Consider the following 24273-nt stretch of genomic DNA (forward strand, 5'->3'; position numbering starts at 1 on the left):
TATTTTTCATTTACTGATTCTTTTAGCTTCTTGGTGGCTGATGATCAATAATAAACCATTAAGAGAGGGAAAGAAATACAACGTTTTTGTTTGACAAAGTAGGTATGTGTTTTCCCAAAAATGTCATTTCTAATGCCGACGGCAAGGTTTTTCTTGTCGTCTGCTAGAGAAGTTGCGCCATATTTGTTTATCTATGCACATTACACCAACTTCAATAACAGTATGTTACGGATAGTGTAAAAATAATTTATCTACACTAGTACAATAGAATACGAGGGAAAGAGTGGTTGAAAACCCTCGATCACGAGTGAAATATCAAGGATATCGAGTGCTTGTCAATGTCATTTTTTTGGATGTATTTTACCTGATTTAACTTGAACAACTTAACACGAAGATATAAGAAGGTAAATTTGTGTGTAAGGTTGTATTTTTCTATGCAATTAAGTCACCACGTTAAATGTTAAGAAGTGCTGCATGTTTGAAAGTCATACTTCTGTTAGTTTCACAACCCACTTGCAAAGTGCACTGATATGTAATTCAAAAAAAATATAATTAATCTGCAAGTGACTTGAATGAGTTTAAGTGTTTCTTTGCAACCTATATTTTTCTTCTCTCTGGAGTGTAAAGGGCGACCCTTTCTGAAGATAACCAAATGTCAATCACTCTTCCATGTAGTACATACTTGGCTGTATTTTATTGTCTCGTTAACGAGATTGGCGGTAACGGTTCCGAATATTTAATGATTTTTTGCAAGTTTTAGAGCCCTATTCTTCTCTCTCTCTCTCTCTCTCACACACACACACACACACACTTCTTTCTCATTAGCGGGAGTTTTCTTTCTCTCCTTCCTTCTACTTCCCTACAGAGAGAGAGAGAGTTGGAGAGATATACGAGATTTCTCTCTCTCTCTCTCTCTCTCTCTCTCTCTCTCTCTCTCTCTCCCTCCCTCCCTCTCCCTCTCTCCCCCTCCCTCTCTCTCTCCTACCCTTTGGTGGCGGGCAGGGGGTGACCCAACCCCCATACTCCCAGCACCCACTTCCTGGCCCTGAGAGAGAGAGAGAGAGAGAAGTTCACTTCCCCCTTCCCCTGGTGCTTCTTCTTCTTTCTATCTTTCTAGACCGGGGAAAGTATGGGCTGGAGAGAGACAGAGAGAAAGAAAGAAAGGTAAATATGCGATAATGCCCGGACACCTTTAACTCATTTATTTCCTTAATTTTACCACTGGTACTTACCTTTTCTGCATTGCGGAACATTCTTTAAGGTGAAGTTATGCCTTTTTCCATAAAATAGTATCAACTTTTCATATTATGAGTGATTATTTGTCTTCCTTGTTCCACTTGGGTAACAGACAATATGGCATGCACTCGTCATAGATCATCGCGCCGTGCATGTGTTTTGTCGTTTTGGAGTGGGTATGCAGTATTTCAATCTTCTTAACCGAAAAATACCTACTTTCGTGTTCATTATGTCATCACAAACCACTGAGGGATAGCCCCAAAAAAACATTCACGATAGTCCCACAAACCATTGCCGGATAGCCCCAAAAACCATTTCTGGCAAGGTTAGGTAAGCATAGTTAAAAAAAAAAGAAAACAAAATTCTCGTAAAAAATGCACGTTTGGAAACACTGACGAGACAGTGTGACTTTCGACGCTCTCGCCATCTGCACGCACACAATGGAAACAATGGCAGGAAATGCAAGTTTCTTACGTAAAAAGTGATTAATTCTTGTTCGGCAGCATTCAAATAAGAAGTTTTTAGTTTCCCGTGAAAGAAAATACCTCCAAGAACGTCCAGAATGCTACAGAAACTCATTTCAGTAAGTACTTTCTCCTGTAAATTTGAAGAAATCCGTCCGGGCGATATCGCATATTTACTGAAAGAAAGAAGAGAGAAAGCAGTGTTAGGAAGGGTAACAGTTCGTTATATTGAAGACACATTTCTTCATTTTTACAGAAGAAACTACTTACGGAAATGAGTTTCTCCAAGCTTTCCAACGTTCGTCGAGGTATTTTCTTTCATCGTGGAATATATTTGACCGGGAAATCATGTATTTTTCAAGAGAAATATCTCACCAACGCACAATTGCCATTGCTTGCACTACGTGAACTGCATGCTGCGTACGTTTGATGACGTAAGCTCCTGTCAGTGTTTCCAACCCCTTTTTTTCACTATGCTCGCCTAACCTAACCTAACCTTATCGGAAATGGTTTGTGAAATGTGTGAATGGTTCGTGGGGCTAACCATCAGGTATCGTGCATAATGGTTCGTGGGGCTATCCGTCAGCTACCCATGCATAATGTAAAATTTTCACACGTGACATACACGATAGTAGGTATTTTTCAGTGAAGAAGGTTGGAAACACTGCATAACCACAACTTGAGTCAAAATGTGCACGCCATATTGTGTGTCACAGAAGCGAAGAAAGGAATCAAAAAAATCACTCTGTATGTGTAAAATTGTCTTTGTTTTCGTGTAAAAAGCATTATGGCTCCTTGAACTATGTTCCGCAATACACAATTGGTAAGTACGAACCATGGGAAACACAAAATATCCGATTTTAATGTATCTCCGATGTCATGAACTGTTACCTTAGGAAGTGCTTCACAATGCTGGGAGCTATTGCGGAAGGAATTTCGAAGCTTAGGGAAACTAACACCGTTAAAAATTTTCACTAAGGTATCATTCAGTGTGAAATCAGTCAATGCTCTGTATCTTGACATCTCAGAAATTGATAATTTTTGATACATTGGTAGTACCACCAATGTTGCTCCAAAAATTTTCGAACTTTTTAAAATCTTTAAACAGCTGTAGCTCAAAATCTATCGGAGCAATTTTACAATACCGGATATTTCACCGATTTCATTCATGTTTCGCATACTCAATAATTTAGGGCTAATCACGAATCTGCAGTTAATATTTGGTGGTCATGTGTAGAATTTCGAGAAAAAGGGGGTCCGTGATCGCAACCGGCAAAATGTACGATTTCTCATTATTTACCGGAAGATTTTGTGTTTTCACTACTTTACAACCCCATATTTTAACTATGTTTGCCTAACCTAACCTTACCAGGAATGGTTTGTGGGGCTATGTGTGAATGGTTTTTGGGGCTATGTGTGGATGGTTTGTGGGGCACCGTAAAAAAATGTTAGATAATGAGGAATTGCACATCGATCACAGATGCCCTTTTTTTCGAAATCCACACGTGACCGCCAAATAATAAGTGCAGATTCGTGATTAGGAGCCCTAAATTATTGAGTATCCGAAATATGAACGAAATCAGGGAATTATCCGGTATTGTAAAATTTAGCCGAGATATCTGACCTAGTCAGCTCCGAAGTAGAAATCGAACCATGTAAAATATGTTTTGTGTACCATGATGTACTTGTCAGAACTTGAGCTGAACAGAATGACACCAGTTTGCAAATTGTTTGTAAATGCTTTTATTGTTAGTGTACTTAGGCAGGTCAGGTATAGGTCTTGTAGCATTCATTTATTCCAACCAATTCTTTCTGGCACTAATACCACTGGTATTGTCTCAGCCCTAAATGGGTCACAGATGTGTCATACAACTATATAAATCATTCAAGATCAATTTTAGTCATTCAGAGCTTCAAGTTTCACATTCCTATTAAAGAGGAGAAAATATTGTACATTGTGTTAAGTACCCTGCCAATTACTCATAGTACCTCCACGTATCTAGATCCTGGACATTATGCAAAATTTGAAATTGCATTTATTTGGCACCAATATTGTGTGAAAGAATTGATTTTTCGATTGTATTTTTAACATTTAAGAGTAATTTTTTTAATATTTTGAAACAAAAACTGGTAAATTGATGTGCTCCAATTTGTAGTGGATTTTTTGTTATTCAATATTTTGAACAAGTTTTTAATTCTTACAATTTTTAAGCTTCTGCATCAGCAGTGAGAATCATTAGTAGCATGGTGGATGAAAATCATAATTTTTTATTAAAAAAAACAAAATTGCTTTTATGTTTTTTGGCACAATACATATAGATATTTTTTTTATATAAGAGGTGCTTTCTGACCAACCACAGATACTAGGGTGAATCAAAAAGTAAGTTACACCCGACCCATGTTCCTGTACTAAGAGATAAAATGATCACGCTTGGTGGCAACACTGTCTGGAATGTTTTCTTCACACACCAGAAGCAACGCTGCTTCAGTTGGTTTAGTATGCGAGTAGTCACAGTGTGAGTATGGTACATCGTATTGAGGTGGCTTCCAATTGCGGGGTGCTCCGTCGTATGATTATTGTGGGCACAAAGGCATAATCGGAGTAAAATCCATCGGCAAATTGTCGAGGTGTATGGTGAGAATGTGATGTCGTGCCCCATGATCGCAAAATGGTGCCAGATGTTTGGAGAGGGAAGATCGAACGTGGACGATGAACCGCATGTCGGGCAGCCTGCAACTGTGAATACTATCGACAATGCGGAGCGTGTGAATCCGATCATTGTTTCTAACTGCCGCGTGAAAATTAAAGAGATTGCAAGTGAACTGAACATATCCCCTATGGTAGTGCGTCTATGCTGATTTGTGATCAGATGGGTTATCGTAAACTGTGCTCTCGCTGGGTGCTGCACTTGTTAACCGACGGGCGCAAAAATCAACGTTTTGATGCTGCGCTGTCATTTCTTCGGCGTTATTCCACGGATGGTCCACAGTTTCTGAGAAAAATCATCACAGGAGATGAGTCCTGGGTGCACCAATACACTCCCGAGAAGAGAGGGCATCCTTGGAATGGAGACACAAGGATTCACCACCTCCAAGAAAAGCCAAAACCTGTCCTATGGTTCGAAAGGTCATGCTGACTGTCTTCTTCGATTCCGAAGGCATTGTCTACAGTGAGTTTGTTCCCCGAGGAACAACAATCAATGCTGCAACATACTGTGAGACTTTAAAGAAGCTGAGAAAAGCCATTAAAGTTCGAAGGCCCAGAAGATTGAGTGTTGAGGTTGTTGATCTTCACGACAACGCTACCCCCATACAGCTGGTATTACACAGGATTTACTGCAGAAATTCAAGTGGGAAGTGTAGTCTCACCCTCCCTATAGCCCCAATTTGGCACCCTGTGACTACCATCTTTTCGGTCCTCTCAAACAAGACCTAGGGAGTCAGCGTTTCGGTCAGATAAGGAAGTGCAGGGAACAGGCTCAAAAGTGGTTCAAAGAAATTGGATGGAATTTTTACACAAGGAATTGAAAAACTGGTCACATGATACGAAAAGTGCTTGGAACACCTTGGTGACTATGTCGTTCAATAATTTTTTTCTTTCTAATGTGTTTTGGGTAAAATTTTTAAATCCGGAAAACAGATTTCTTCAAATTTACAGGAGAAAGTACTTACGTAATTGAGTTTCTGTAGACTTGTGATAGGTCATACAAGTGTTCTCTCTCCTTTGTCAAGTTATTACACTGTTGATTCATGTTTGTATGTGAGTGCTAATGGAACCTAACCTAACCTCATAGGCATACCTCGTCCCCATGATGGTTTGTGGGGCTAACGTCAACCATCCATACTATTAATCAAGATTGTTTGATTTAAATCGCTTTAAAAATAAAGACACTTACGTAATAGTAGCCCCACAATCAATGCTGCAACATACTGCGAGACAAACCACAGTAGCCCCACAAACCATTGACGTTAGCCCCAAAAACCATCAGGGACAAGGTATGCCTACGAGTTTAGGTTTCATTAGCACTCATTTTCACAGAAAAATACCTACAGAAGGAGGTAAATAAGGAAGATTAATTACTCGATATCTCAAAAATGGAAATTATTTTCATTAAAAGAAGCTAAATCCCTTGTTAAACAATCTTTTGCAATGCAGAATAGGTAAGTACGAATGTCAACAATTACAAGATAAACGAGTTACAGACGTTTCCCAGCTTTGAAAATTTTACCAGCCTAAATAATTACAAGATTAATGAACTTTCACCAAAAGTGATTCTGATAACTACAAATTACTTATTGTACATTATTATATAAGTGCCTTTATTTTTAAAGCGATTTAAATTACTGTTTTTTTTAATCATGCAATTTAAATCAAAGAATCTTGATTAATAGTATTGGCATTTGTATCGGAATCAGTTCAATGAGGTATTGGTTCAACCAATAATTGTCAAATAACATTTCACTAGTTTGCGTTGAAGTTGTTCTTCAATCTCCATTGAATATTTTTTTTTATTTTGTTGCAGGTACTAATGTCCCACTCATTTTTTGTTTCATTTCTTTGAGCATTACTAAGAATATGCACATAATTGCATGTATAGGACACACAATACTGATATTTAATACCACTATTTTCATATTTGGGAAATTGACCACTTTTTTGTTACAGAAAAGATGCCTCCACAGAAAACATACAACCCACTGGCTTTGGAAGAGATATGCCTGAATGAAGTGCTGTGTTATTTGGAAAGAGAGCTACAGCTATGCTTCTACATCCAGAAACATCAAGAAGGTTCCCTTTTAATGCGAAGAAGAGGAATTGTAGCCAGTGAACTGATACAGGAATTAAATACGACAATTGACGTACTTCCTGGAGTTCTTAGTGAAATTGTGCGACAGAAATTGGCTAACAAGCTCCTCAAAAAATCTCCTAGCTACTTGAAAACTAGCGATGATGTCGTTCCGAATCCAGCAGATATTTTTCTCGGTTTGCTCAACATTATTCTCAACGAGGAGATACGCTCTCTGGACTTCAGCGAGCATCAGCTTCATTTGGAGACGAAACTTTGGTCGGTGATTCTGAAAAAGTGCTCAGGTTTAGAGAAATTTATCCTTGCACAAAACATGTTCAGCAATATCAGTGCAGTTGCCTTCCAACCATTTTTTGTGACGCTGGCGGAGAATTGCCATCACTTGACCGAACTGGTGTTGAAGGATGCCTTGCAAGGATATGAAACTCTTTCGGCTCTTGGTCGGAACTGTCCGAATCTCAGAGTTCTGGATGTCTCAGGTTCCGAGATCAATGACTTCGATATCGTGCACCTCTGTATTGCAAATCCTGGGAAACGACTTCCGACACCCTCCACTGGCAAACCTTTGTACAAAGTTTCGCTCAGAAGTGAAGATCTCTATCCCTTGTGTCGGACTCTGGAAGTGCTGATGCTGGGTAATTCCTTAGTGCATGGACAAGGAGCAGCGTTTGTGTTGAAATTCATTCCGAACCTTGTGTCGCTGGGGAACTTTGTGTATACTGCAGCTGGACTTAAAAGACTACACGGAGTAAAGTCTAAAACACACACCAAATTGAAGAGGGTAAGAGGATTTCATGTGGATACAATAATTTTCAGGTATATGTATGGGTAACGTAAAGTTCCCCATGCATATAGCATCATACCGTGAAGGTACATTTTGGGGATGTGGGAGGAAGGGCCCCATACATTCTTGATCTCAGCCATTTTGGAGGTGATGCGATCAACACCACACTCTGGCTAGCTTTACCCAAGAGGTACACATTGATTTTAAGCTGGTGCGCCCCAAAGCCACTTTTTCATAAATATGTGACTAGTACTAATTAATTCTGTACTGATACCAACTTTGAGATATGTGGAAATTTCAGTTATTTAAAATGCAGTAAAGCCTCATTAATCCGGACTAATTGGGGATAAGTTGACCGGTTTAATGAAAGTCCGGATTAACTGAAATAACCTAAAAGAACAGTAGAAAGTGCATTGAAACTCCGTTTATAGCAACAAAACACGTTTTTTATGATGTATTTAAAGGGCATAGGCCTAAATACACTATACAGTACAGTACAAAGTCTGCGGGAAACAGAATTACATCAGTGGCTGTCTGCCTTTTCTTTGGGAAGTTCTCTTGTTGACTTCTAGCCACATTTAAAACCTTGCATTCTGCTTTTTTTTTTTTTTTTGGCCTTTTGCCTGTCCGGATTAAGCAGAGTCTGGATTAACAAGGTTAAACTGTAATAATATACTGTTTTAAAAATGAAAGGCTAGTGCCTGAATTATTTTATTTTTGTCATGAAGCACACAATGTGTAGCTGAGACAATACAGATACCAAACAATACTTTCCAGAGCCCAGGTATTTCATGGGGTCCTCAAAAATGCAATCCATTGTGGAATCTAAACATTCTGAAGTCATGAAAATGATTAATTTTCTTTATTTATGCAACGACATTGTGGAAGAAATGTTTTTTTTTTTTTTGTTACTCAGTTATTTTCTCATGTGAAAACGTGAATATTTTACACTGAAACAGTTGTAGATTGCTGTGATATGGCTCTAATGGCAACTTATATATGTAAAATTTATAAATACTGTGAACTATATAAAATTATTACAATTTTGAAGTTCTTGTATCGGTAGGAATAGGGTAAGAGTATTGATATCACTTCAAAGAGGTCCCAGTTTAACCCTTTACTGGTGTGGTATCTGGCGAGCATGAATTTCCATTTTTGTAGCTTAGGAGTTTCATGTTTTTTAGTCACTATGCTTAATTATTTGCTTCTGAAAATGCTGTTTCATTCTTTGTACAACATATATTGCTCTGTTCTTATTGTTCTATTGTACTTAACAGTATGTCACCTTGCTTTCTGTATTGTTGCAGGTATTCTACCGTGGTCCTTCACATGTGAAGTTGAAGGTTCTAGCCAATTGCTGCCCTGGATTGGAATCTCTTTTCCTTGGAGCTGATCAGCTCAGAAGAGTTCACTTCCATGTAAGGAATGGTTAATAATAATATAGTAATTAATATAATTAAAACAACTAGAGAGTTCATGTTCAAAAATTGATTACAGTAACCGCCCCGAGTTACTTAAGTAATGCGTTCCGTAAACCTTTACGTAAGTTGAATTTTACGAAGTCGAATTTTATAAATTGCTTAAGTGTAATTTTGCAAGAAACTGCAATATTTAGTGAAATTTCCTCAAAATGTGCAGCAGGAGAACAACATTTCCAACACCTCTTGTAACAAGGTACATGCTCATTTTAATCATAACTGTCAATGTAATCGTGAGCTTATTTCATTACATAGCTAGGGGTTCCATTTATACGGATGTCGCATCCAGTTTGCCGGCAGATACTCTCACTGGCCCGCAGGCTAGCCGCTGCTCTACAGGCGACTTGACCATGAAAAGAACTGTATATATGTATATTATTTTATAAACGAAACATCATGCAGCAGTATTGACTTGTATATAAACTATAAAAGCATGGAAAATATATAAAAGAATACATAAACAAACAGAAATCACATTTTTCAAATAAAAAATGTCTTGTGACAGTTATGTACAGTTATTACGTAACTGAATTTATGTAAGTTGGGGGTTACTGTATTGTTCTACATAGAAACCTGTTGGTTTACATTACTTCTTACCCCTCTTTCTTTCTCTCTCTGCTGGAACGAAAAGAGGAGAGAGCAACTTCTCTTCTTTCCCTCCTTCCTTCACTCCTCCTCCTCCTCTTCCTTCTTCTTCTCTCTCTCTCTCTCTCTCTCCCTCCCTCTCCCCTCCCTCCCTCCCTACCTACCTCCCTCTATCCCTTCCTCTTCCTCCTCCACCACCACCAACACATAGTACACCAAATTATCAACTTCACTTCCACATAGTACACCCAATTGTAAATCTCACTTCCGCATAGAACACCCAATTGTCAACCTGACTTCCACATAGAACACCCAATTGTCAACCACACTTCCACATAGAACACCCAATTGTCAACCACACTTCCACATAGAACACTCAATTATCACACTTCTACATAGAACACCCAATTATCGCACTTCCACATAGAACACCCAATTATCAACCTCACTTCCACATAGAAAACCCACTTATCAACCTCACTTCCACATAGTACACCCAATTGTAAACCTCACTTCGACATAGAACACCCAATTGTAAACCTCACTTCCACATAGAACACCCAATTGTAAACCTCACTTCCACATAGAACACCCAATTGTCATCCTCACTTCCACATAGTACACCCAATTGTAAATCTCACTTCCACATAGAACACCCAATTGTCAACCTCACTTCCGCATAGAACACCCAATTGTCAATCTGACTTCCACATAGAACACCCAATTATCACACTTCCACATATAACACCCAATTATCAACCTCACTTGCACATAGAAAACCCAATTATCAACCTCACTTCCACATAGTACACCCAGTTGTTAACCTAACTTCCACATAGAACACCCAATTATCAACCTCACTTCCACATAGAAAACCCACTTATCAACCTCACTTCCACATAGTACACCCAATTGTAAACCTCACTTCGACATAGAACACCCAATTGTAAACCTCACTTCCACATAGAACACCCAATTGTCATCCTCACTTCCACATAGTACACCCAATTGTAAATCTCACTTCCACATAGAACACCCAATTGTCAACCTCACTTCCACATAGAACACCCAATTGTCAATCTGACTTCCACATAGAACACCCAATTATCACACTTCCACATATAACACCCAATTATCAACCTCACTTGCACATAGAAAACCCAATTATCAACCTCACTTACACATAGTACACCCAATTGTCAACCTCACTTCGACATAGAACACCCAATTATCAACCTGACTTCCACATAGAACACCCAATTGTCAACCTCATTTCGACATAGAACACGCAATTATCAACCTCACTTACACATAGAACACCCAATTGTCAACCTCACTTCCACTTAGTACACCCAATTGTCAACCTCACTTTGACATAGAACACGCAATCATCAACCTCACTTACACAGAACACCCAATTGTCAACCTCACTTCCACTTAGTACACCCAATTATCAACCTCACTTCGACATAGAACACCCAATTGTCAGCCTCACTTCCACATATTACACCCTGGACTGCATTTTGCAGACTAACGAGGCTCTGGCGTCTTTACTTATGTCCAGTATAATCATTGTAGGACTGTGTTTGTGTGTTGTCCTGTGTTTGGTCTTTATATGTGCTTAGTGCCCCTTTACAGCCTCATCTTTAACCAAGGTAAGAATATTTTAATCCTCAGAAATGTGTTTTATTATAGTAAGGGGCTGAACCCTGTATAATGGGACGGGTGCAAAATAGCATAAGTGTTTAATTTCAATCAATCAAAGTAAATTAAGCCTATTCATTTTTCTGTAAAATATTCAAGATATTATATTTAAAAATTAAAGTGCAGGGTGTCTACAAATGATTGAAGTGGTTTCAAATATTATTTGTTACTATAGTATTGGAAGTAATTTGTTTGAATGTGTTGTTAGAGGATAGATATCTCGCAAAGTTTTGTTTCCTGTTTGCAAGTTTTGTATGTTTCCACCTCCTGGCGCTAGAGTGCAGCAGTGATTAGAAAGCCACAAACAGCGAGAAAGCATACACTGTCCTCGAATTTAATGTAAGTTTATCACTGACAAATGTTCAACGACGGTTTAGAACGAAGTTCAGTAAAGATCCATCCAGCGCGAACCCCATATGGCGGTGGTATGAACGGTTCACAGCTACAGGATGCATGCTTCTGTAAGAGAAACAGTGGAGCATGTATGGGCCAGTTTCATGCGTAGCTCCAAAAAGGCCAATGCGGAGAGCAAGAAAGCAAGGAATTGAGTGCCCGAATGGAAGATCTTATAGAAACAGCTGAAGCAGAAGCCGTACCGCTTGCAGTTCCTGCAATCACTAAAACAGAAAGACAAAATCATTCGCTTTGTATTTTGTATGATTTGCTTTGAGCATGATGACATATGGCATAAAGTTGTGTTCAGTGATGAAGCAACATTTTGTCTTAGTGGCACAGTTAACAGGCACAATGTGTGAATCTGGGGAACACAGAAGCCCTGTTGCCTCGTTCAGTATATTGATGTGCTGCATCACGTTTGGGAAGAACTTGATTATAAAGTTGATGTTTGCAGAATGACAAATGGGAAACATATCAAACACTTGTAATGTGTCACAAAACTTGTTGAGTTTCTCTACAAAACTGTAAAGTTACTGCATGATGCGCTCATTATACATGTACAGTAACATCATGAAACTGCTCCAATCGTTTGTAGACACTAGGGATGTGACGAAGCTGAAAATTAACCGATGCCGATGTACTCACCGATTATTTTTCGAACCGATTATTAAACAGAAATGGGATGTTATTTTCAGCATGACAAAAATACATTTGCTATGTACATTTGTATTGCATATCATATATATATAAGCTGCTCGTCAAGTCAACCTTGCAGCAGGTTTTATGTATCAATCCGCGCGAGAACTGAGCTCAGAATCTTCCGTGCCAGTCTTTCCTCAACCGCCGAGCTGCTTACATCGCAGACACTGAGAAAATCCACAGTATTGCCAACCGCACAACACATCAAAACCCGCATGCATGTCAAGTGGAATGTATTTTTGCTTCTCTTTGTCTCCTGAAACATAAAATTTTAAAAGTACTTTCTGCGCATAGATTATTTAATAAATGTGTCATTACTTAATATAAATGCGAAATATCTTCGAAACATGAGAGCGTGTGTGTATATTTCGAGCACGCAAAAATAAAAATGAACAAAGATAAAAGTAAACAACGATAGGCCCTCTTGAATTTAATGACAATTTTTTTTTTTGGTTTAGAAAGAAATACATTTATGAAAAACATGGTTGCTTCGTCCGCAATACATCCGTTCCTGTAAGACACACGCAATTCAAGTTATACCACCAAAAAAGCATGATTTGTTATTGGTGATATATACAATCAGGTGCATTGTCTGTCGCTATTACTCTGGTTTCAATTTATGAATCACTTCACTAAACCAGGATTCAAATCTTGGTCTGTCCATTTCTTGCGGATAATCACCCTTCCCTTTCTTTGCGCGGAACAGTAAATATGCACCTTCAACAAAGCTTTCATTGCCGCCAGTGGGTGAAACAATAAGCCTCCCCCTTCCCCTCATCGTTGGTTTCTTCAGCCCTGGCGTGGTTTTGCATGCTGGTATCCTTCCATGTTTTATTCCCCCTTCCCCCACCCACCGAGTTGAAGGACGTCTCGTCCAAATAATAAACATGTTTCTTCTCACTGCGATATCTTTTAATACCGCGGAGATTCTTTTGTCGTCAAAAAACAAACAATCGTTTCCTCTTGCTAAACTCAAACAGCAAATCATTCAACACCCGTGATACAATTCGTGCGCACATTGACGGCAAATCACCTCACGCCCTGTTTTACTTTGATCTTGTTGCCGCAAGGAGGATTATGCATTCAAAACAACTTGCTTGTCTTTGAAGAAAATTTCCCTTCGGACGAAGTCCAAAATAACATTCGGGTAAAACCACGCGCTGAACAGTAGATTCAGCCATTCTCGCCGCTCTACAATAAACATAGGGTTAAAAGAGTGGGATGTGCAACACTGGTATCGCCGATTCCACGCGTTCTGCAACGCATTCAGTCTCGCTCGACTCGCTCTAAAGTTTCAGTGTCTCTTCAACGCACTACACATTGCAGTTGGCGAATCTACGGTTCTAAGTTCGTCTGCACAGTGATTGCAACCAATTAAGTCCATACCTGCTAATGGATGTACTATTTTGTCTGTATATTACAAATTAAATAACTGTTTTCTTGCAAGTATGCAGTTGTGTCGGAATAGAACCCGTCTCAGTGGAACTATGTTCTTGCGCGCACGTTTGGAACTACATATGCGAAAACCTGCTGCAAGGTTGACTTGACGAGCAGCTTACATATATATTCTCAAGAGATGCGAATGTACATTTGCATCTACAAAAGGTGGTTATGTGAACCTTTAAGAAGTACACGTATTCTCAAGAGATTTTACATTAGTACACAAGCAATTCTTTGAAATGGAAAATAAATTCCTGTTCTTAATGTTGTAAATTTACTGCTGCCAGATTCAACTTCAGAAACACGAGTTTTGGAAGCACTTCAGGACTTCTCTTATCGCAAATTTGTTCAGCAACACTGAACACTCAATCACTGAATACTGATGCAGCAGGTATGCCCAAGTATTTTCTCAGCACTTGCTTCAGGTTTGAATACTCATTTTTGAATTTTCAATACAACAGCAGATCCTGGTTCAGCAATGTACTGTTTTATTTCTGATTTTGAGTTAGGTTGATCCTCTGAATGAGAGTTTGCAATAATTTTATTACAAAAACTACAATAATGATGAATCATAATCTAATTTTCAATAAATCTTACTAAACTAAAATATAAAACTTATTAGAAGGTAAAACTCTAGTATAATCTCTACTGGTTTAAATATCGGATTTTTGCCGATGCCGATATGTCAATTTCTGCCGATTTTTACACATCTGTAATCGGCTTCGGCACATCCCTAGTAGACACCATGTATTGCTGAGTATCAGTGATTAAAGTCTGATACTAATACAACTAGTATTGGCTGATTCATTGCCATCATTATCATCCTAGCCCTAGACATTGTCTATCATTTTATCTACTATGAAGTGGCATATTCTTCCATGTTACCTGGTGTGAACTTGCTTTGGCAGCCTGTTGAGGGCCTAGGCCAACCTACAGACTACCAGTCTCTCTCCTACCTATTCCTACTCACTCCTTCACCCGAGGTGGGAGACCATCCAACCAGTTATGAGGTGATGTGTGGTCAGTACGACGAACCCGTAGTCGTCGTCGTAGGGTTCCGTGACCGGGTTATGCTAGTTATTCATAGCTCCCAAATTTCCACCGGTCCCCATACATGGACCGCACCAATGCTACTATATCTTCGGTCACTGTGTTTGAAAGAGCCCCTTATGTCATCTTCATGTGAGCAGTCACCATATTCTGTCATGGATATTCCTTATTTTTTCATTCCACATCATTCTAGAGCTAACATCCGTCATGGAGTGGTTAGCACAGTGTGCTACGCCACCAGGGGTCTCGGGGTCAAATCACAGCTTGGGCATGGGTATTCTTTTTGGATGTCCCTTCATCATATCATCACTCATCCACATCATTGCGATTAGTCAAAAGTAGCAGAATATCCATGCTAAAAATTTAAAAAATCGCATCATTCTAACTTATTTTATAAAAAAGGCATGTGCAACTTACTCACGTTGTTACGATACAATATAAGTACTTAAAAAAGTACTATAAACATTATTACTTACGGTTTGTGAGTATATGTTTTTTAGAAAACACAACGTTTCGAGATGCAACTGGTCTCTTCCACAGGTGCACTTCTTGGCAATCGGAATTACTTCATGCCTACGTCAATTTACACAAAAGAACAAGGAATAAGGTGATAGTAAAAGATCATTCTTAAAAAAGGTATTTGTTAAAACTGCTCCAATCATTTGTAGACACCCTGTATTGAGGTTCATGCTTGGCAATGTGAGAAAGTGAATTTTTATGAACACAAATGGCAGATTTAAGTTGAAAGTTATTTTTTAAATCTTGTAATATGAAATTTCTGTTTGTTTTTCAAAAACATTTGCATTAGATTAGTGTTGTTAATGTAAACATCCAGTCTTCTGTAAAGTTTACAAAGCATTACATAGTTGTTTAGATAAAAATGTTTGTGTATTAAAATAATATGAGTATTTTAATTAATGTGATGCCTCTGTATCTACAGTATTTTAAGGCATTTACAACGTTGAGAAGCCTGACATTAGAAAACATTTACCCTGAAGATATATCTGAGGGATTGAAGTATGTTCCAAACCTGACTGTCTTGCAGGTAGGGTATATATTTTTTTGGATATTTTATTTTACATTAAATGTTTTACTATTATTATAATTACTGAGATACCCTTGCACACAATCTTTATAGTTTTTGTGAGTGAATTTGTCTTTTACTTCACTTTTTCTTGAACACATTAGGAACGGGACAGATTAATTGGTACTCTATCGGTATTGACCAATATAGGCAAATCAGTTTATCAGTAAAATTACTGATTCGATATATCTATAAATATCTTAGAATTTAGTACAATAGCATGCCATTTTGTTATAATTTTTATGTAATAAACGTTGCAGTCTCCATTAAAAAGCAGATGTCTAAATATGCAGCTTTCTTTGCATTGTAAATTGAATTGGTGCTTTAAGTCCACTTTATGCACAGGAAGGCTAATCGGGACTGGAACTACAGTTGAAAGTGGGATCCGAACCACTATGTGCTCCCACTGGGTATCATACCCGGGACCCCTCGATTACAAGGCAACGACGCTACCACATCGCCATCGGGGAGGCCCTTTCTGCATTTTAAAGGCTTGGTTCCTCTGGCATCAATTTATTGGAGGTCAATGGACCATTCCGGATCTTCAAGGAGCATTTGGAATCTTATGTCAGATAGGTAGAATATCAGTTATTGGAATCTGTAAATTTTATGTTTGTACTTTATCATATCGGTATGAGCCAAAATTTTGAAATTTCATATTGGCCCATCCCTACTACATATTTATTTTTAAATTTGACATGTTCTGTCCTTTGAAACACAGGGTGTCCACAAATATCCTCCAGGGCATTATATTGCCATAGTGGTAACATTGTCACCTTGCAGTCAAGGAGTCCCGTGTCCAATACCTGATAAGAGACACATAGTAGTTTCGTTCCCACTGTCGTTTCCCTGGTCCCAACAATTTTACTCGTAAATAACTTTCTGATTTTTTAAAACTTTATATGCTAATGAATATGTACCATTGAAATTTAATATTAATAAATAAATTTTACATAATCATAGAGAGTATTACAGTGTGGTTTCTCACTGGGAATTCTGGGAATTTTGTGTGAAATCTACGTGAATTTTTCTCCGTAGACGTGAAATATTAGAACTTTATTAATCCAAATCCCATTGAATTTATACATATTTATAAATGTCTTGACACAAGTTTTTCACAGTATAGCTTTTATTTTTATCGAGAAAGGAAAAGGAAGCTGCTTTGAAAATAAAACAGAATTCTCTCGATTCGTTTACTCTTTTAGTGTCCTTTGCAGAACAATCTGATAGACGAAAGATTATTGAAAGATATCTTGAAGTTGATAGGTAAATTTGAGTTTGAAACAGTTTTTCGTAGATTAGTATATTCCGTAACATTTTTCATATGTTTGTAATGTACAAGGTGGTTCAAAAAGTCACTTAACACCCCATACAAGGCCACTGCAGCGTGCAACATGGAAATGGTGATGACCAATCGTTGCCAGGCCAAGGGGGAACCACATTGACGCCACCCGCACGATCGGCTGCCATCTTGATGTCCGCCATCTTGAATTGAACTTCATAATTTTAAATGGGAAGGGGGTGATATGATATATCAAATCATGCTAGAATTTCACGAGAAATGTATTGATGAAGGTTGTTTCGACGTATCTTTAACCAGTAAAAAGTTATGACTGAATTCTTGTACCAATTTGCTGCTTTTCGAGGGGTTAGAAAAATGCCTTGAAATTAGTTTAACGCATCGGTAATGCATCAAGATCAAAGTGATGTCTAGGGAGAGAAGTTTGCATGCCATTGCACAAGATTTTAATTGGATACATCCATGAAGAGCTGTGCATTATGAATGGTTGTCGTGAACAATTTACAGTGTGACGCTTCCATTGAATGAAAAGTCGTTCACAGTGACAATTATAGTTGAATTTTATCGTAGAGTGGCGACCCTGAATACATCAAAATGTTTTTCACGTTATCCACAGTCAAGCTCTGCCTTTTGTCTGTGTGGATCATCTTAAATGCTGAAAATGACCTTTAAAAAAAACATAGTGGTGCAAATTTAAATGCTGAAATGTTTCTTCGCAAGGCATGAATGTACTTTGAACCGTGCAGGTAACAATGGCGCCAGACATTTTGCTTTGTTTAGAGCTTTGAGAAATCATTATGGATTCATGAGGGAGAGACATCGACTGTAAGTATGTTCCAATGAATTGTCTCGGTGCAAATACCTCTGTGTGATTTGATTTAGGCGCATAAACCTAAAATTGATTCTAACAAGCAAAATAGGTTATTTTAGGCACTATAAAACTTCACCAGTTGTTATTTCTTATTTACCTACAAAGGAAAAAAATAGGTTAAAAACCTAAAATCCGACGTCTAGTTATCACAGATAATTCCACTCAGGTAAAACAGAGGAAGCAAGAAATTGGGCAAGACCATGACTGGCTTAATAGTAGTCTGGATTGAGTCATTGTCTAGTCTGCACTTTTCAGTTTCATTTCTACGAAACACTGATTTTTTTTTTTTAATCTTATAGGAATGTCATAGTTTTGTATCATTTCCATGTCCAAAATTACTGAATTTAGTATCTGTGTGGTTACCAAGCATGTTCAGTGGTCACTCACAATCAGGCACATAGCCAGGAGGAGGATTAAGGGGCTGAAGCCCCCCCTGAAATCCATCCTACAAATATCTAATTTAAATGTTATTTTTATTGTTAATGACAAAATTAAGTTATAACCACAGTAAAAACTGCATTGCATTGAAAAGATATTAGTGTATAAAGAGCAACCAGGTTGTAGTGTTTTTATATTCTACCATTTTAATCCAAAGAATAAATGAATCCACAGCTTCCAAAACTTATAAATTTTTGGGAGAGGTCATAGAATATAATCTTTATGAGTAAAATTTACCACTAACTGTTAAAAGCCTTTTTTTGAACGATTGTGTGAAAGTTAATAACAAAATACAATAACTATGAGTTTCAGTGCACTAACTGTGCAAAACAAGAAAAATAATGGACAACAATTGTGTTAGATATTCACTGATATGGTGGATCGAGTAGCAGTCTCTCTCCATTTGTGTAATAATAACAATAAATTTGGATTCAAATTGGTATATTTTTAATAACTTATATTAGTTATTATTGGCATTATTATTTGTACTAATCAAGTTTTATCTATGGCCCTCTACAAACTGTGCTGATGAGGGATGACCTCCCCCTGCCCCCAAAATAAAAGTCTGGCTACGGGCCTGTTCACAATATCCTAGTTTAGCAAGGGGTTACTTTATGAGTATCCCTTCATCATTTCCATCTACTGATCATTTATCCCCATTGCTGCAGTTAGCCCACAGAGACGGAAAATTATGTAAAATAAGAAAAGTACAAATCAGTCAATTCAGGATTGAGGGAAAGATAGAAAATATGGAGTTAAAAAGGGCCACTCAAAGTTAACATGAACTCTAGAACCCGTTTGATTTGTTGTTTTAAGTCCACTTCATGCACAGATAGGCTAAGCGGGACTGGTCCTACAGTTTCAAGTTGGATCCAAACCAATGTGCCATGTGCCTTCATCTAGAACCCCTGAAGACGTGGTCGAGGACATGCATGAAGACATCTTTGTGTTATTTATAAAGAAATCTTAAAAATAATAGTTGGGAATGGAAATTCACCTTGTGTCTGATTAAATATTCTAATTGTTATTTTGAACACTAACTAACTAACTAACTCTCTAGCCTTCTTAAACCCGAAGGTTCATGGCTGCAGCAACACAGGCCTTCCATCTGTCCTTATCTTGAGCAAGATCTATATACTCTTTTCCATCCCTACCGATTTCCTTTAGGTCCATCTCAACGTTGTCCCTCCATCTTCGTCTTGGCCTTCCTACAGGTCTCTTACCATCTGGTTTCCCAACAAGAATCCTATAAACTCCTCTTTCCTCTCCCATTCGTGCCACATGGCCTGCCCACCTAAGTCTTCTTGATTTAATTATTCTAATAATATCTGGACATGAATACAAATTATGTAGTTCTAAATTATGTAACCTTCTCCACTCACCTGTCTCCTCATCCCTTTTAGGTCCAAAGATTTTCCTAAGGATCTTATTTTCAAATACTCTCAATTTATGTTCCTCTTTCAATGTAAGGGACCAAGTTTCACATCCATATAATACTACAGGCAAAATTACTGTTTTGTATATTTTAACTTTTAGTTTCTTAGATATTAAACGAGAAGACAAAAGTTTATGAAGAGAGAAGTAACATGCATTTCCTGAATTAAACCTACTTTTTATTTCCTCTTTAATATAATTTTCATTTGTTAATATTACTCCTAAGTATTTGAATTTGGAAACTGGTTCAAACGAGTTGTTATCAATAATTAGATTTTGATTATTACCTAACACTTGGTGTTATTTTGAACACAATTTACATTTTTAAATTTATTTTTATGCAGATTTCCCACTGACAAAAAATCAGGGAAATCTATCTTTAAGTGAAAAATTCATGGGACAGTCCGCAAATTTTTAACATCATTGGTCAAGTAAATTAAGTTGTTTTTTTTAAAAAAAAAAAGACCACGGGATTTGTAAATGAATGTAATAAAGTCCACCTTTTCTTGAACCAACTTCTTATAGGGAGATATTGATGTATACAGTTTTTTGTCAGTTTATTTCTGTACATTTATTTTGAGCAATGTTGAAAAAACTATTACCTTCAATAGCAAATGCTGTGAATTCCTTTTGCGCAATTGAGTGGTAACTCCTTTATATGCATGTTTCTTGATTAATGTCTTGCAAGGGATGTTCAAATATGGATCAGAATGTATTGAAAACATTGCAATAAAAACATTCAATATACTTATGAATAAGTTTGAGGATATACCACTTTGAATTGATACCAACTCTGAAACTGATGCTGGTACTTGAAAATTGTAATAATTAAAATTTGTTCCATATATTGATTAATATTAGTGTGTAAGTATTGCATTCCAAGCATCAATTTATCACAGTTTGCTTCAAAATATTCAATAATTACATCAGAATATTAAAATACCTCTTATGTGATCACAAAGGACAGTTTTCTGCACAATATTGATGCAAAATAAATTGATTCGAATTTTGCACAATTACCAGGATAATTATACTCCACAAAATTGTTGCATGGCTTTGTTGCTGACCGTGCGAAAGACCAAAGTGCCGGCAGAGTATCTGCCACTATCGGTGAATAAAATCCAACCGATACATCGGCATCGGCTCAGGTCTGTTCATGATGTTAGTCAGAAAATATGATTAAAAATTACACAAAGACCAACTGCCTCCATTGTCTCAAGTGTTTGAGATGCAAGTTGTATCACCTCAATGCTTCATTTATAATTACCAAGTAACTAACTCTCTGGCCTTCTTAAACCCAAAGGTTCATGGCTGCAGCAACACAGGCCTTCCATCTGTCCCTATCCTGAGCAAGATCTATATCCGATTTCCTTTAGGTCCATCTCAACATTATCCCGTCATCTTCGATTTGGTCTTTCTACTGGTCTTTTACCATCAGGTTTCCCAACAAGAATCCTGTAAACTCTTCTTTCCTCTCCCATTCGTGTCACATGGCCTACCCATCTAAGTCGTCTTGATTTAATCATTCTAATAATATCTGGACATGAATACAAATTATGTACTTCTGAATTATGTAACCTTCTCCACTCACCTGTCTCCTCATCCCTTTTAGGCCCTAAGGGTCTTATTTTCAAATATTCTCAATTTATGTTCCTCTTTCAATGTAAGGGACCAAGTTTTGCATTCATATAATATTACAGGCAAGATTACTGTTTTGTATATTTTTTTACTTTTATTTCCTTAGATATTAAACGAGAAGACAAAAGTTTATGAAGAATAAAGTAACATGCCAAAGGGTTGCAAATAAAGCATCGACATGTCCTCAAACAATGAAAACTTTGAAATTAAGAGCTCCCAACAGAGTGAAGTAAGCAAAATGGGTGCTGTAGTCTCCATGTAATATAACATAGACCTCATCAAGTGCAATACCCTTTGTATTAGCTTATGAACACTGTTGTTCAAGAAGTGTTGGTTTTCCACATATCCAACTACACGTATCTCTAGTGACCTCATTTCATATTATGTTTCTTACATACCAATTCCCTATGTAACAGAATTATTTTCTTCCAGCTGTCAAGTTCAGGTGTGGATTTAGGAATTGTAGCCAAATGTTGTCCCAATCTCGAGAAGTTTAGCTTGACAGAGGAACCATTGAGAACTGTAGCTCCTATCACTTCAGGTCATCACGTGTTTACTAAACTTGTGGAACTTAAGGTATGTCACTAGATCCAAGTATAGATTGTGACAAATAATTTAATAATTATATACCGTATTTACTCATGTATAATGTGCACAGAAAAATTCGGACAGTCAACATGATACCGTACAGGGCCATTCAATGATTTTGTGACAGTTGCATTGATTTTTCATGTTAACGGAACTCTGTCATGTTATATATCTTTGTAAAGCTTAAATTCTGCAGTTTCTGAATATGAGAACAGTATTCCATTCAAGATGGTGGCACCTATGTGCAATGCGGTTGAAATAAGCTCAACACAAGATGTAGGAACGTTTTAATTTTTATGGTACTTTGGATGAAAGAAAAGATAAGGAAAAAGAAAATAATAATTAAAATGTATTACTCGCCAAATATGATATATATGGAGTGTGTAAATGCCTTAATGGAGGTCATTTTGTGATGCTAGCTGCTAGTTTGAGAGTCCTGAATTTACCTCATATAAATGTTATTCATGTTGAGGGGAGTAAACAACGCTGTTGATAATATAAGACATAAGCTAGTTATTAGAGATATATCCGCAAAACTTACTTGTAAATGTTCTATTAATTTTGCTGGCCTCTGCCACCATTGACTTCGGAACTTGATGCTTTACTGTTAGGTTGACTTCCGGTTCCTGTTGTTGTTTCCTTGTCTACAACAACAACAACAGGAACCGGAAGTCAACCTAAATAGCTTTAGTAACTCGCTTACGTCTTATATAAATGTTATGTTAATCAAGGAATATATATTTTTTTTTATATAGAAAAAGTAAAGAAGGAATGAACAAAACCTCGTATAAAAGTTTAAAGGCCATCTCCCATGATTTTTCATTTTGTAATGTAATGTTCTGTGACACCAAGGAAAGCAGTGCCATTCTTGTGGAATTCGAGCATGCACCTCCTGTGACATGGGATGCGTATCAGCAGTATTTGCTGGACGATACATGACGGAAAGTAACCTCCTGAGCACTGCAAATCCATTACGTAATTTTGATCTGGCTTTCTACTATTACAGAATAAATAAGGTGGTTAAAAAGTGAATGCTTTTGGATGCTAAACACAGTGGAGGGAGAGGATGGAAGGGCATGGGTTGGTGACTTATTGTTTACACAAGAGGATATTCTACTCTTGGTCCACATAGCAACAAGTCACTCATTGAATAGGTGTAATGTCATTCACTCTTGATCAGCATAGCCAACAGCTTTACGACCTACAAGTAAGAGAGCCATTTCTTGAAACTGGATTTTACTGCACATTGTATATTTGATATAATTGTTTGTCACTTTTCTCCATCAAAATCCAGGGTGCACATTATACACACATAAATATGGTATTATTCCAATTCGTGATGAGAACCCTTATCATTGTAATTTTTTATTTATTTTATGACTGGTGTCAATAAATTTTATATCCGTACCTTATCAGCATCATTAAAAATGTCATGCTGGTTAATCCCTAAAGAGTGAATTCTTTTTAATTCTAATTATTTAGTAATGCAAACAGAAATTTATTCCATTTAAAAATCCTGTTGAAACCAATGTTAAAAATTCATATGTAATTCGAATTTTGGAACCTTTATTTGGATATTTCGCTTTCCAGAGAAAATTTGCTGGTATGCAGTCTTCACCCTCTCCTCAATAACATGGGATTGCCCACTCCTTCTGTGTGGAGATGTTCATCCTTGCACCCTCTTTCCCCCAGTATCCAGTGATTTGTGAAAGTTTTCTTGTCTTCGCTCAGTTGTGATGCCAAGATACTTTATTCACAGTGTAAAAAAGTGTTCCCCTGTGCTTAGCACCACGCCATGAAGGCGTATAGGGGGTGTGGGGGTAACGCCCCACACTTTCTTGATCCGGTCGTGAGTGGGGGTGATGTGATCAGCATCACGCCCCTGACCGCCTTTACCCCCAGGGTTTCCCCCAGGTACCCATGTTATTCGACGCTGGGTAGGCGCCGGGGCCGCTTCCACCGTTAGAAAAGTTCCCGGATTTGAACCGGCCAGGGATCGAACCCGGGACCTTGAGCATGGTAGTCAGACGCGTTACCGACTGAGCCACCGCGGCCACCTTTATTCACAGTGTATACTAGCTATATATAGAGACAAAAGTAGAAGTTGTAAGGAATGTGGAAAGAGGTGTCAGGAAGAAAGCGACATTGTTAAGGAGTGTGGGATACTGCCAAACACAGCATCTAATATTGTTACATGTGTACATGATTTTGTATCTTAATGCAGTGTATTTACTTAAACGTGTTTTCCATTTACTGGTAGCTTCATTACTATTATA

The 24273-nt window shown here is 37.6% G+C and overlaps 1 protein-coding gene across 3 annotated transcripts in view; it reads left to right on the forward strand.

The window, feature by feature from the left end:
- Positions 1–3: 3 nt before the first annotated feature.
- LOC145978426 (uncharacterized) overlaps positions 4–24273 on the forward strand; it is a 38325-nt gene continuing 14055 nt past the window's right edge. Inside the window, exons 1-5 of one of the 3 annotated variants that reach the window (XM_083111062.1) lie at positions 4–102; positions 6367–7289; positions 8600–8710; positions 15585–15689; positions 21842–21985. In XM_083111062.1, the coding sequence (XP_082967188.1) occupies positions 6372–7289; positions 8600–8710; positions 15585–15689; positions 21842–21985 (1278 nt within the window). In that variant the 5' untranslated portion in view covers positions 4–102; positions 6367–6371. Of the gene's footprint in view, positions 103–180; positions 405–6366; positions 7290–8599; positions 8711–15584; positions 15690–21841; positions 21986–24273 lie in introns of those variants that run through there. The other 2 variants (XM_083111063.1, XM_083111061.1) reach the window with 2 other exon arrangements.

Source organism: Lepisma saccharinum, chromosome 24 (assembly GCF_977018435.1).
Source record: "Lepisma saccharinum chromosome 24, izLepSacc3.1, whole genome shotgun sequence".
NCBI classification, from domain to species: Eukaryota; Metazoa; Arthropoda; class Insecta; order Zygentoma; family Lepismatidae; genus Lepisma; species Lepisma saccharinum.